At 43.9% G+C, this 14,067-nt stretch overlaps 1 protein-coding gene across 1 annotated transcript; it reads left to right on the forward strand.

The window, feature by feature from the left end:
* Positions 1–2,329: 2,329 nt before the first annotated feature.
* Positions 2,330–13,219, forward strand: ITM2A (integral membrane protein 2A). The gene is made up of 6 exons (XM_040614237.1): positions 2,330–2,505; positions 6,318–6,449; positions 6,680–6,868; positions 8,238–8,348; positions 9,468–9,618; positions 12,109–13,219. Exons 1-6 carry the CDS (start codon positions 2,422–2,424, stop codon positions 12,195–12,197), a joined length of 756 nt encoding a protein of 251 aa, XP_040470171.1. The 5' UTR covers positions 2,330–2,421; the 3' UTR covers positions 12,198–13,219.
* The last annotated feature ends 848 nt before the right edge of the window (positions 13,220–14,067 follow it).

A 14,067-nucleotide genomic window follows, 5' to 3' on the forward strand; every position in this document is an offset into this window, starting at 1 on the left:
AATACGTGATATTACTTGTTAGAATGTCTTGAGATTTTCAGGCCTAAAGTGTAGCCAACATTGCAAAAGTCTGAAGGAAAACTGGGCCAGTACCAAGAGGCTGATGCAAAACCATTTTATAGGTGAAGTGGTGGAGTCACCCATGGAGATCTCTAATACTTATTAAGCTGTACTGCCTGACGGCTTCAGGATGGTAAACAAATCTGAATTTCCTTATGTCTATGCATCTCAGAACAGAATTCGCTTTCCTAGACCTGGTCCTTCAGATTGCAACCGCCCTACAAAACGCAGTCAGACTATTGGAGGAGGAGCTTTATTCAGAAGGAGCAATTTCTGACTGAATTGACAGTTACTGTCAGGTGTGTAAGGTTAGGAGAAATTGTTTGATGATGCTGGAATTACTTTCTCCCAGACACTGCACATTTTAAGTAAGTTTTAAACGTGTTAAGAAAAATTATTGTCTCAGGTGCCACAAATAGAAATATATCCCCCCCTCAAAAAAAAAACCCAACAAAAAACCTGACAAATCTTATGAGAGTTCCAGTTTTGCAAATTCAGAAAGTGCAGACAAATGTAAAAAAACCTTACATTTTTTAATGTTTATCTGAGTACAGTATTTCAGGGTGTGTCCATCCCTTGCAGCAGATCACAGAACATAGACAGTGAGCAAGCCAGGATGTACAAACACTAGTCTTGATAAACAGCAAGGGTCTATTTTGGTTTTATTTCTGTTCTTTTTCAAGTAAAGGTAGTTGGAAGAGAAAGTCAATTTGTTTAAGCACGAAGTAATTATACTAGATTAAGATACCGAAAATTATTTACATAATTTATAAACTGCCAAGTTATAGAGTACAGGTATTGCAGTGGCCATACAGAGAACTTAATCTGTTTTTAAATCTGTGTTTCAGGGACTTTGATGAGAGTATGGCCTAACTTACTCCTAACATGTTAAAGCTAGGAAATACGAAAATTAATTTTTTGTTGGTTTCTTGGTAAAATGAGGTAAAAGTGTTTTCTCTTACTAGACAAAGTCAGGTTAAATAGACATAAAAGATTTCACTCTTCTCTGACTGAAGTCAAAGTCAGAATTCTTATTAACATGAAAGGGATCTTGAAAGGAAATAACAGTGATAATGCATCTGGGGAAAAACAGGAACATGCTTTGAATGCTGGAATACACACTGTGTTTTGTTTACACTTAGAAGAATTACTCATTGCAATATTTGCATAGCGTTCAGTTCTGTTTAATTACAGCTGTCTGTGAGGAAGAGTTCAATGGTGTAGGCCCCAGATTCGAACCAGATTTCTTTCTAGCATCGTGAAGTCAAATTCCAGTGAGATGGACACAGACTTCCATCCATAGGAAGAAGATCGTTTTGGACAGTCTAATACTTGAAGCCTTTTCTATTTCTCCCACTTCGGAAACCCTGAATGAAAGGTGAGGCCTTGTCTGTCTCCTTGGATGCTGAATATCCCTCAGGCCATATTTCGTAAGAGAAGGGAGGTAGCTTGGCTAGAAATATCTGTGTCCCTGTGCCACACTGATGTGTGATGTCCAGAGACACCTCCTTTTCACCAGGGCTGACCTCCCTGAGTAAAATACAAAGTATTAGAAGTACGTATAATTGTCTGCACAAATAGTGCACAAAGCGTAAAGGGAAGCAGGCGGCTGCTGTGGGGGCAGGCCCGAGCAACGTGCAGCAGGTGCTGCCTCCTGCCCCTGCGGGGCCTCCCCGCCTCGCCCTCCCCACGCCACAGCAGGCCTCTCCCCCGTTTTCAGGGAGGTTTTGAGGATGCAGGTCTTTTAAGGCAGGAGTTTAGCCCCTGCTCTTCCCAGTGAAGCTCCCCATGCGGCCACGGAGCCACCTAGCCTCTAACAGGGACACCCACAGAGTTTCTAGAAAGTTCCGTGAGAGGGAAGGCCACTGCAGCGAGGCCTGTGTGAGGGGCTGGCATGGTGGGCTCGGCCAGAGCGCTGAGGACAGGCAGTGGCCATCCCTGGCCGGTCACACACCTGAGTGCCCTAAGAACCCCATCATCTCTTGCAGGGTGCCATCCTCCACAGAAATATGAGGGGAAAAGGCCGTTCCAGTCACCCTGAATGGCACATCTCCCTTTCGGAGTCAAGCACCCTGCCTGCCCTAATGGCGCCTGGGCATCATCAAATTTCTGATTTAGCAGCACTTTCTGAGGGGAAGCAGGAGGTTATAAGGCTGAGGAGCCGCCAAGCCTGTGCCCTGCTGCCCGGCGCGGGAAGCTCTGCGCAGGCGCGGCGGGGCTGTGAGGCGCCTGGCCTCCAGGGGGCGCGCCCGCCGCTTGCCGGGGGGCGGGGCTTGGCGGGGCGGGGCCAGCTCGGCGCACCCCGCCCCCGCCGCCCGGAGGCTCTTCAGCGGGGCGGCGGCGGCACGCAGGAGCGGCGCCATGGTGAAGATCGCCTTTAACTCCCCCTTCGCCCAGAAGGACGAGCCGAAGAAGGAGGCGACCGAGGCGCTGGTGGCCGACAAGGTGCGGGCAGCGCGGTCTCGCCGCTGCCGGGGCGCGGCGGGAGGAGCGGGGCGGAGGGACGGCGGTGTGTGTGGGGGGGGGGGAAGGAGGGGGGGGGGGGGAAGCCGCCGCCATCTTCTCGCAGCGGCTGCGGGCCGGGGAGGGCAGCCGGCAGCCCGCTGTGCCTCTCGGGCGCCTGGCGGCCGCCGCACCGCTCCCTGCTGCGCTGGGGCAGCCTTCCAGCGTGGGGCGGCCGCTCTGCGGTCTGTCCCGGGGCTGGGGGGTGCGTGTGTGTGTGGGGGGGGGGGGGTGTCGCTCACCTTGGGGCCGCCGCCGTGAGGGGCTGCCGGGCGCTGCGGGCCTGAGAGCGCCGGGACGCGTCGCGCTGCCGCAGCGGTTTGCGGTTACTTCACCACAGCCGTTTTCCCGGCCCGGCTGCGGCTCGGCCGGCCCCGGGCGGTGCTGAGCGGCGGGGTGGCCTGGCGGCCCCGGAGCGGCCTCGGGCCCGCACGCAGCGGGCAGGCCCCGCTGGTTATCTCCAGCTGGGCCCGTGCCAGGGCCGTGCTTCCTGACGGGGTTTTAAACCTTCGTAGCTCGCAGGCGGGGGGAGCCCGGCGCCCAGGCCAGCCCCGGGGCTCGGCTCCCTGCCGGGGGGAGGCGCGGGGGAAGCGCCGAGCCCTCGGCGCAGCTCGTCCCCTCAGCAGCGGGCAGGTTGGCAGCCGCAGCAGCGGCTTGCAGGCCAAACACGGTGGGATTAGGGCTCGTCCTTCGCCCGCTGCTGCTCTGAAACCCTGGTAAGCAGTGAGCTGGAGAGCCGCGCTGTGGTGAGGTGTCTGGGCTTCTGGTATGTCTAGCTTAAATTAAGAAACCTGCCATAAAGGGTTTTAAATAGAAACCCAGGCACGTACCCTGTGGTTGGCTTTTCCTTCCTAATGAGCTGCTGTGTGACTCTAATTGAACTTTGCAAATCTGTGGGAGACTTTATTTTGAAGGTGTTTTACTTAGCTGCTGACATTCTTTGATGAAGAAGATCAGCGTCCAGGTATACAAATCGGTAGCTCTAGAATGGGCTGAGTTTGTAATCGGGGTGAAAGAAAATAAAGAAAACACTAATAACAAAACTTGTGGTGTTGGACTCTAGTGTCTTTTTTTCTTTTTCCCTTCTAAGGTGTAATCTGGAAAGCAGCTTGCTCTCCAGCCTTCAGAGCCTCTGCCTCACCTGAAATAGCCACTGTTTAAAAGAAGGGGTGCAGGGTGATGTTATTGCTCAGTGGACTCTCTTGAGCTGTAGGGGTTGTATTATGTGTGCACAGTTAATACTGTAGCATTGAATTGCCAGATCCAAAGGAGGGAGAGAAAGTAGGGAAACAGTGTAGATGGAGGACTAATTTGTATTTTGAAAATGTCATTATTCTGGCTAGTTTCTTGTAGGACAAACTAATCAGGTACTCCTGAGGCAGTAATACATATTTTTACTGGCCCTTTACCATGCAAGTTCTGAGCGTAATAGTTTTAATGTATGCTTACACCCTTCTCTTCATGATAGCTGCTTTTCTCAATTTAGAAGCTTGCTGGTGCTGTTTTGTTATACCTGTTACAGTATTCTCTGTGTTTGCACGTGTACATGACTTTTTAGTAACTTTTCACTCCAACCCTGGGGTTTAGAGTTGCATGTAAACATGAAGTTCACAATTTTACTCCAAGACAAACTTGTTCTATTGCGTGTTAATGTCTCCTTTTGCTGGAATATTTGTGCAGAACAAACAAGCTTAATGGCTAACGTTGGCTTAGACAGCACAATAAAAGTCCCCTAGAATATCTGCACAAAACACTTGAGCTTGCAGAATACTCTCTCTGCAGATTTTTTAGAGCTGACTGTGTCAACATGGTCTCTTGAGCTAGCTGCAGATGTTAACACAAGTGATTTTTCGTTTCCTCCCTTACCTCCTGGTTTGCTTTACTTGTTATTGCACAGCTTGGAGCTGCCTTTTCTTTGCAGGTTTTTTTATGATTTATTATTTTCGAGCAGAGGCTTTGTAACCTACTGGAGCAAAGTCTTGGTATTGTGTTCTCTTACCAGCTCTGTCAACTCTTTCTTCTTGGATTCAGGCTGCCTACATTGCTGCTTAATATGATAAATACCTTTACATTGTTTGAAATAGGTGTAGTGCAAGTATAGCTAATTACATGTCAACATCAGCCAAGCACTAGGATGTCTGTAGTGCTAAAACCTGCTGCAGACTTGTCATCAAGTAATCATAGGCTGGATGAATATGTTACTAAAAGGTGTAGATGAAGGTGGCAGAATATGATGAGAGTCTTGGTCTTAAAAGCCAGTTAACTCTGATTGTTTTCACATAATGGCATATAAATATGGCATAATTCTGACTTGAACCTGGAGGGGCGGGTGGTTGTTTTTTGTGTGTGTGGTTTTGTTTTTTTTTACAAATGCTTAACTAACCAGTTGTAGTGGTTTATGTCTTGCTGAAGGAACATTTTTCTGTTTGGAGGATGCAAGAGTGGAATGTAGGAGTATTGACTCTCACAAAACAGCTTGGTTTTTGTTTCAGTACATGCATAGCTGATGTGTTTGACTTTTATACTGATATCTTGCTGAGCACAGAAATATGTACAGCCTCATAATAATACTGTAGCTTGTTGTGATCACAGGTTGCTTAAATATATTGTGTTCTACTGGAGTGCAAATGGTAGGACCCAAATAAAGGCAGGCCATGGAAGCTACTAGATTTAAACTTTTGTGGTTTGATTTTTTTTTTTTTGGGGGGGGGGGGGGGGGGGGAAGAGGAGAGTGTCTTTTAGGAAAGACCTAAACCCAATGTGTGTTTGCCCAAAGGAAATGTCTCCTTTAATTGTTCAGTATTAGACAGTACATCTGCTGTTCTCCTCTCAACTTGGCTTGTGTGAGCCTTTTACCTGGAAGCCTGGAAAAGTACTGAAAACTAAGAGTGTTAAATTTGCCATTCAGATACCAAACACAAAGCTAGTGGTGATATTACACAGCTTGTCACCATGTTACATGATGGTGATGGTAGTTTCCTTTGGATGTGGTCTTCTGTCTGAGAGAACACTGGGACGGTGGGGGGCGGGGAACAAGTCACTGAAATAAAAAGATATGCTTCAGACTGCTAGAAACAAAACTTCCCAGGGACTTGCATGGAAGAAAGAGTATTTTGAAGCTGAAAGGTAGGATGTGTTGCAGGGACCTGTTTTTGTTTGGCTGCATTTAAGCTGGTAAGTGGCCCTCTTTCATAGTGGGCTTCACTTGTGCATATTACAAGTTCTACAGTCTGAATGTTTGACTCCTGTCAGATGTGTGTTCCCCAGCTAATAGAGTTGAACCTTAGCTTCTGCTGTTAGTCTGGTTCCTAAGGAAAAGTATTAGCTTAATCCATCTGATAGCAAGAGGAGGATAGGAAATAGGCTTTTGAGAAGAGGTGTGAAAACAGTGTGTACCTTAAAATGACCTTGTTCTACACATCTTGCTTTCCTTGTGCTATATTGCAGCTGCAGCACTGTTCTCTTCCGTTAGTTACTAAAATTTCTTACCCCTCTAATAGTTTCTGGGTAAGGATTTGTATAGAAAGCATCCTCTAAGAAAATATCCTATTTCAGTGCTGTTTGAAAGCTCATCTTAATATGATGCAGTAGTATTTCATGTAAGTGTTTTCTTACTATGTGATGCTTAACATACATTTCTTCTAGGCGTGCAGTGAGAATTGTAAGATGGTAGGTCAAAGTGAAGCAGTAGATAACAGCTTGTTTTAAATTCAGAGTGGTTACACTTTCTAAGTTCTATCCCCCTTTATTCAAAGGATCCAGAAGTTGCCACACGTAGGGGTGAAAATTCGTCTGGAAGATGTCTGTTGACTCTGCTGGGTCTAGCATTCATCTTGGCAGGAGTTGTTGTCGGTGGAGCTTGCATCTACAAGTACTTCATGCCTAAGGTAATGTGAAAGTTCTTTTTTTTCTTCAAGCATCACTGAATAAAAAAAGTGTAATTATAAATAGATTACCACTGTAATAGTCTTCATGTCCCAGTTACGGAAGGTTTTCTATGTCCTTTATAAAAGCTGTAGCTGTGACACACCTATGCTTCGTCGTAGCATAAGTGTTAGAAATACAGTTTGAAAGCAACATTTGCTGTAAAAATAACTGGCCTTGCTCTTGCTTTCAGCATAAGGTGTACCGTGGTGAGATGTGTTACTTTGAGAAGGAAAATCGTGATCGTGCGGTAGAACCTTATTTCCTCCCTATTGCTGAAGAAGCTGACATTCGAGAAGATGATAACATAGCCATCATTGATGTGCCCGTTCCAAAGTTCTCAGACAGTGATCCAGCAGCGATCGTTCATGACTTTGATAGGGTGAGTATACGTGAAGTGATAAGAAATGGACTAGTCTCGTTGCTCCATGGAAAATTGTGGAGCAAGTGGTAACTGTAACAGCTCCAGGGTTTTCATTCTTGAGACCTTTAAAGCTTACTGTGAGTGCAGGTTTCTCTTTTAGAATGGCTTTAAGCATGGCAAATCTGACCCTTCTAACTCTGTAATAGTACACTTCTGCAAGGGAGGATGTTTACAAGAATGCTGGAGGAACATTCCCATAGTGACTCTTAACTGGATTGTTTCTCAGAACATCACATCTCAGCACTAGGCAGCTTTAAATGTTGTTGCCTGTAGGACATCTGGAAGTGACACTTGCTATCAGATCAAGAATCGTATGTAAATGGAAGCGAGGGTAGGAGACAACTGTAAATGTGAGTTAAGAAACGGGGAAACTGAGGATTCGGTTGTAAGATTCTGCCAAACCGTTACAGCGAAATGTGGAATTCCAAACAAGTGCAGACCTTGGATAAGTGAATTGAAGAATCATTTCAAGTGGCTGAAACCTAGAACTTTAACATGCTGTTTTAGTTGCATATAGTTTCTCTAAAGCAAAGATGAGAGGATGATTTTAATTTGACTTTTTTTATTAAAGTTGCATCAATAGTATTAGTTATCCTTAGTCAGCTGTAAAACCTCTGGTAGGTTGTTAGTAAAGCAAACCTTAGCAATGCAGATACAATCATGGCAAAGACGCTAGAACTAACTTGTGTACTTGCTGCCTTTAATGACATGGAATGCCACGCAGCCCAGCTGTGCTACCTGTGGTCACAGTATTTGCAGCTTTAATTTGTGGCATCTTGAAGAAACTTGGCTGTATATAAGGATAAGGCAAATTAAGAACTTCGGTTGATTCTGGCAAAGTGCTGTGCAAAGTCATAAGAAAACAAGTAGATATGTTGATAATTTTAGGGCAAGAACTGCAGAGACTTTGTAGCAATGCTGACATGACTTTATGGAGACTAATACTTTTTCTGAAGAACTATTTACAGGGAATTTTTGTTTATCAGCAACTGGATACCTTTTGTTTGCACAGTGCTTAACTGCACTTCTTTAGTGATGAGGGCGTACTCCCAAGAACTTTCTCTGTATTAATACAAAAATAATGATAAACAGCTTTTATAGTCAGCTCTCACTTCTGAACAAAAGTCCTTTTGCAAACCATAGCTACAACCAGTATGTTTGCAAAAGTGGGAATAGCTAAATTCTTGCACTAGATGGTTCCTGAATGCACCACCTCAATAGTAGCAGCGCATCATCTGCAGCTTTTTGAGCTCCCTCCTTAGTCCTTGTAGAACTGTGTTTTAATAATCCAAGGCCACAATTAATTGAAATCTTGTTTTCTGAATAGCTTTTGACAGCGTATCTTGACTTGCAACTGGGTAACTGCTATGTGATTCCGCTGAACACATCCATAGTTATGCCACCGAGAAATCTGATGGATCTCTTCGCAAAACTGGCGGTATGTGGAAACCTTACTGTTTAGTTACGCTGACAGGATCACTTTTGATAAGAATGCTGGGTGTTGCTCCTGAACTACAGTCTCTTGCTAGAACAGTCCTCTTGCCATCAAAGTACATAATCCCCCTGGCTCAGTCACTGTACTGAAGTTAAGGCCAGCTGTCAGTGTGTATTATGGTGAGTAGATTCATGCTTAATGCTCTTATTAATACCTAGCTTTATGAAAGCTGAAAGCAACTAGCAAATAAGGTTAAATTTAGCTATTACAAAGGAATTTGATAAAGTTCCAAATATCATTGAAAGCCTAAACCTGAAAGTTACTACCAGAAAGCTCGCTTGCCCCATGAGAGTTTTAATGAAAAGAACAATGCAAACTTGTTCTTCTGCTTTATTGGCAGTGGACTTATGAGCTCACTGCAAGCATTTTGACTCTTCAGTAACTAAAACTTGTGTTTTTCCAAGATGATTTGTGGGTCAAGTTGATAGAGCTTGCTGCTACTCCAGATTAAATGCAATACTGAGCTATTGTGTGCCAAATGTACTTCTCAAAAATGTCATTGGCTCCTCTACACTTAGTGCTAGAGGCCACCTGACCTAGTTTAGCTTGTTTCATTATTTTTTTTTCTAGCTTTACGAAGATGAGCTTTAAGTGTGTCCCCTGCCCCTATTTTTAGGAAGTGGCCATGAGAGGTGGGAACTTGTTTCAGTAGTGCTCTGATCATCTGGTGAAGATTTAACTTCTGTAGGTTGCACTGCTTTATTTTTATTAGAAATACACTGCTTCAAACATGGAAACTCATAATACTTTTTCTGCTCTTTTAACTGCAGGCTTTCTGTTGCTGTCGAATAAACTTGAGCGGGTTCTGTTTGTTTGATTCATGTGAGGCGAGCAGTGTTGAGGTTAACTGTGCTTTGTTTGGCTGTAGCTGCAACTGTTTGAAATAGCCTTTGTCAGTTTTTAACTTCTCTGGTATGCAGCTGTTGACAACTAGCATATCTTTAATATTAAAAAGAAGTAAAGCTGTAATCTAGTGCCTGAAGCCCTTCCAAAGCAGAAAAATGTGGTGATGCTTGCCCGTTGTTAGCAGAATACTGTGTCTCAAGGTCTTGTCTCTTTTAGACTGGCTCTTACTTGCCTCAGACTTACCTAGTCCGTGAAGAAATGGTGGTTACAGAGGAGATAGATAATGTGTCTGATTTGGGCATCTTCATCTACCAACTCTGTGTTGGGAAAGAGACCTTCAGACTTCAGCGCAGAGACCAGATAACGGGTAAGTTCCATTCAGTAAAAAAATGAGTCTGTTGTTTGCGTAGGGAAAGGGTAAATACTTTAAACCTTGGGAGTTTTTAGACTTGGAAATTTGAGTGCTCTACGTGAGCTGGGACTACCCATAGAACTGATGGGGGTTTTCCTCTACTTTCAAGTATGTATCTGAAGTGAAACTCTCTCAGCATGTTTGAATGAGACTTACGGAATTAGAGGTTATGTGCCCAAACCAAATTTGACCTTAAACCTATTTCTGTTCCATCTTTTGGCTGAAGTTGTAAGTTAGTTTAGCACAAAAATTCATATATTCCATCTGATAATGAGTCTCTGTAGGTGCACCTTAGTCTGTTATATCTAAAACTGGGTTACAGGAGCACCAAGTAAAAGAATTATCTTCTGGTTCACTTGCTATGGAGAAAAACAGAGTTGAACTGCTGGCTCTGGACATCCCAGACTTCCTCTCTAAAATAACAATAACACTTCACAGGAACTTCTGAGCTCTGTTTCTTTCTTGCCTGTCTCCTTGTGTCACCTCCCTGTCATGCTGTGAAAAGAACTAAATTTTGAGGTGTCTGTGGTTTGACATGCTGGAAGGAGACAGCCTGCAGTACAGAAATCTGATGCTTTGAATTTTAGTTCACTGTAGATCTCAAAGCACTCCATGGTTTGTTGCTGTCACCAGACACATAGCAAACTAATCCTTTGTGCTTTGCAGCCTTTCAGAACTGCAAATGTTTGGTTTGTCAGAACTTTCTGCTCTGGTTTTCCTGCAAAGTTCTTAGGCAAGAGTTTCCTCTGAGTTACAAGTTTGCAGCATCAGGAGCTGCATCTGCTGTTTGCCAGTGCCTACATGATGTTGCTACATGGAAGGCTGTGTATGTGGGAGCATAAAGCTCTTCCTGTGCGGTGCAGGGCACATGAAGAAACAGTAAATGTTGCCTTTATGGGAGGGGGAGGCATGTGTCCCTTAGCTGATGTGAAGATGCTTTTGTTCACAAATCTCAGTTGAATGCTGCTGTGACTGAAAGACCATAGTCTACAGACAGTCCTGCAAAGGGTCTTTATGATGTTTCCTTAAATCATCCTGCTGTAGCATGTTGTTGACATCTTTGCTGCATAGTAAAAGACTTATACAGAATACTTGCACAGAAGGGTTCTAGTAAATGAGTAATGCTGCTTGGTACAGTTTCAGTTCTGTAACTGACCTTGTTTGCCCTTGGCAGGGATGGGGGACAGGAAATCTAGTCAAATGGAAGACTGCTGCTGAGGAGAAAATTGTGCAGGGACAAGGCTTGTCTTGCCTTCCAGGTCAAATTTCTAGCATGTCTGTCTTCTAGGGTGTACAAGCCATGCACCCATAATGAGACTAAAATGGCTAGACTTGTGTAACTGCTGTGGAGAAGTCTTCTCATTTAGCTGGTGCTGTACTGGCTTTCAGATTTCGTAGAGTTCATGGGTTCATCTGTTGGATCAAACTGACCTCAGGTTCTGCAGCAGTTCCCTGGAGTTGTAACTGAATGTGTGTGAGGAACAGGACAGGTTGTCCTGGCTGTTCAATTATGCCCCCAGTTAAATAGCCATTGCAGGCTTCTCAGGGCGTACAGACATTAAGATTGAGGTGAGCTGAAAGACAGCCTGTATTTAAGTGTTCATAAACTAAAGTAGTGCTGTGCTGGGTTTGGTTTAAGAGCTAGTGGCTCTAGGCTTCAGTGTATAGCTTCTCTTGCTTGCTTAGAACAATTTTCTACTTAAGCTGTAAATCTGTCTTCTCTGGTGGTTGTATTTTGAAGTGCTTTAGTTGAGCAGCTTGTCTTTGATGGCAGGACTACTATATTCTGGTAAATCTAGTAAAGATTCACAGCTGATACAGGTGAACTGCCTGTGTCAAGGCCAATGCTGGCATGTCCCAAAATAGAGAAAATCACTTAACACTATTAAGAAACTTCAGTGAGATCATCGGTTGAGTGGCAAGTCCTCACATCTCATCAAGGTGAAGACTGCTCTATAGAAGCATACTCTGTGTTAACACTGGGTGCAGGGAAGTGCTGATAAAGAACTAGAAGGGTGGGGAGTTTTCTGCACCCTTTCTGAGTTTTTATTCTCTTTCCCTGTAATTTCAATCTGCTTTGCTTTTCTTTTTCTTTGTGGTTTAGGGAGGGCTATGAGAAACTGCCATAAATGATCTCTTTGACACTGTCTATCGCTAAAATGGTAGCTGGGGATACCAGAGAAAAGTGCTTGCTTGCTTTGTCCTCTGTGATGTATGTGGCCCCCCTTCTTGTTGTTACCACTGTGGAAATGAGGGATGCTTCTTGATAGACAACAAACTGGTGTCAAGTGCTGGTGGCAGTTCATGGCTGTAGAAACACTGTACTGAATGATGGTATCTTGCTGCTACAAATTCGTAGTATTCGTAGTGCTGCAAAACCTGTGAATGCTTGCTGCTGGGTTACAGATCTGCTTTACTTAGGTTCTCATCTTCTCTCGTCCCCAGGTCTGCAGAAACGTTCAGTGGAGAACTGTCATTCCATCAGACACTTTGAAAACTCTTTCGTTGTTGAAACAAAGATCTGTCAACAGTGAAGGGTGTTGGATGGGAGGTGACTAGTGCACACCTTCATTGAGAAGTCTGAGCGTTAGATATCGACTTCTTAAATTAACATGTGCAGTGATAATCAAAAGCCTTACGCATTTTCTGTGTACTGCTTGTATTTCAAAAGACAAAGTCACCATTTCAGCTTTCTTTGATCCTTGGTATAACTTTTTAGTTGTCTCATGTAAAACTTAAATTTGAGTAAAGTTTGTTTGTGGTTTGTTGGTTTTTTTTAGAAGGTTAATACCAGTTTATCTGTTGAATGTGTTTGATTTAGTGTAATCTGGGAATGGCAGAAAAATATATATATAAAAATGTTAACCAATTCCTTGGCTGGAACCAGTTCTGTTCACCTTAACTTTCACAGAATGATTAATATTAATAATCTGTGGTTTGCACATCTTGTGTGGTTCTATAGAATAGCTCTGCACTCCGTATCCTGCCTAAAAAAAAAAACCAACCATATTCTGATGTGTATCACTAAGCTTTATTTTAACTACCATGTGTGAAGCATGTAAAATCCAACCTCAGTGATCATAAACCTTTAACACTACCCTATTTCATTTTGTGCAATTACTGTATTGAATTCATATGTATATTTGGAACCTTCCCCGAGCTTATGTTTAATTCTTCTACCTTTGTTTGGTTTTGTGGTATTTAGTTGTTAAGATTCAGATAGAGTTGCTCTTAAAGCTTGTCAGTATTTTTGGTTAAGAATTGGTTTAATCTAACTTCCGATTTCAAGAACCTGTTCTGGTATAGCTCACTTGTGAATGTGACTGTAGTTGTAAACTTAAACTACTCTGGCTTATATAAACTGTAGAGATCAACTTTTTATGAGCAAGTACCATTACTACTGCAGTCAGAGCATTGTTTGTTTTTTGTTTTTTTTTGAAAGCTGCAGTATAAAGATAATGAAGAGTTAGTGTCCTGCAGTTGAACTTGAGAGTTTTAATAAGGGACTTTATATTGGCATAAATTCTGCAACCCTATAATAAATGTTTCTCTAAAACTCTGGCATTTGTGTGACTTCATGACGCTCGGAGGGAAGAGTGCACTATGCTGGTGTATGGTCCATGGGAGGGATGTGATGGTTATGGGCCTGGGGCAGCACACAGTGCTCTTCCCGCTTACCCATACCTCTTTCCTAGCTTGTGAAGCCAGATTTCCTTTTCCTGTGGAAATGCTTTGTGGTGCAAAACAAACTTGGGGAACAGAGGAAGAAAAGAGACCTCACCTTGAACTTGATCCCCCAAGGGGCAATTCTTGGTGATGTCTAGTGCTGTAAACTGAATCCATTGAGCAGACTTCTGCAGGTGGGTGGTGTCAGTTGTGGTATGGCAAAGGAAGGATGCATTCGGCAATTTAGCCGTTTGAATATTGGTGTTGATGAGGCTGGTGATTACAGGTTTGCTTGTTATTGCAGTGTCAAAGAGAAATCTTTTTTAACATAGCATAATAGACCAAGGGACTGGAGGGTTAATCAACATCTTGGTGTAATACCTTTCAGTGCTTACCTGCAAGCTTTGCTGTGCTTTAAGCTCAGAGCTGTGAGAGCCCTGTGGTGCTACTTCCGTGACTGGTTGCTCAAAGAGCTAAAGTGTGTACTGAACCTTCCTGGCTTTCCTGGAAAGTAATTTAGATACACAACTGGAAGTAAAACAGTAAGCAGGCTTTCTGTGCTAAGAACTAGGGAGTGAGAAGTGACTGTAGGACTGAAAGCAGCTACTCTTTGTTTATGGAGCTCTGCAGAGGAAAAGAGTAGACCACAGCTCCGGGGCAGCAGGGGTTTTGCTGCCTTGTCTTTGTACCTAATGCAACTCTTCTCCCACGGCGTGTGGCAGTGCGGAAGATGTGTCC

Source organism: Falco naumanni, chromosome 14 (genome assembly GCF_017639655.2).
Source record: "Falco naumanni isolate bFalNau1 chromosome 14, bFalNau1.pat, whole genome shotgun sequence".
Classification (NCBI taxonomy): Eukaryota; Metazoa; Chordata; class Aves; order Falconiformes; family Falconidae; genus Falco; species Falco naumanni.

Excerpts from the sequence above, each read along its gene's own strand:
- ITM2A (XM_040614237.1), top strand. The coding sequence starts at position 2,422 with ATGGTGAAGATCGCCTTTAACTCCCCCTTCGCCCAGAAGGACGAGCCG. Across the intron at positions 6,450-6,679 it reads ACAAGTACTTCATGCCTAAG|CATAAGGTGTACCGTGGTGA; the intron begins GTAATGTGAAAG and ends TCTTGCTTTCAG. Across the intron at positions 8,349-9,467 it reads ATCTCTTCGCAAAACTGGCG|ACTGGCTCTTACTTGCCTCA; the intron begins GTATGTGGAAAC and ends TGTCTCTTTTAG.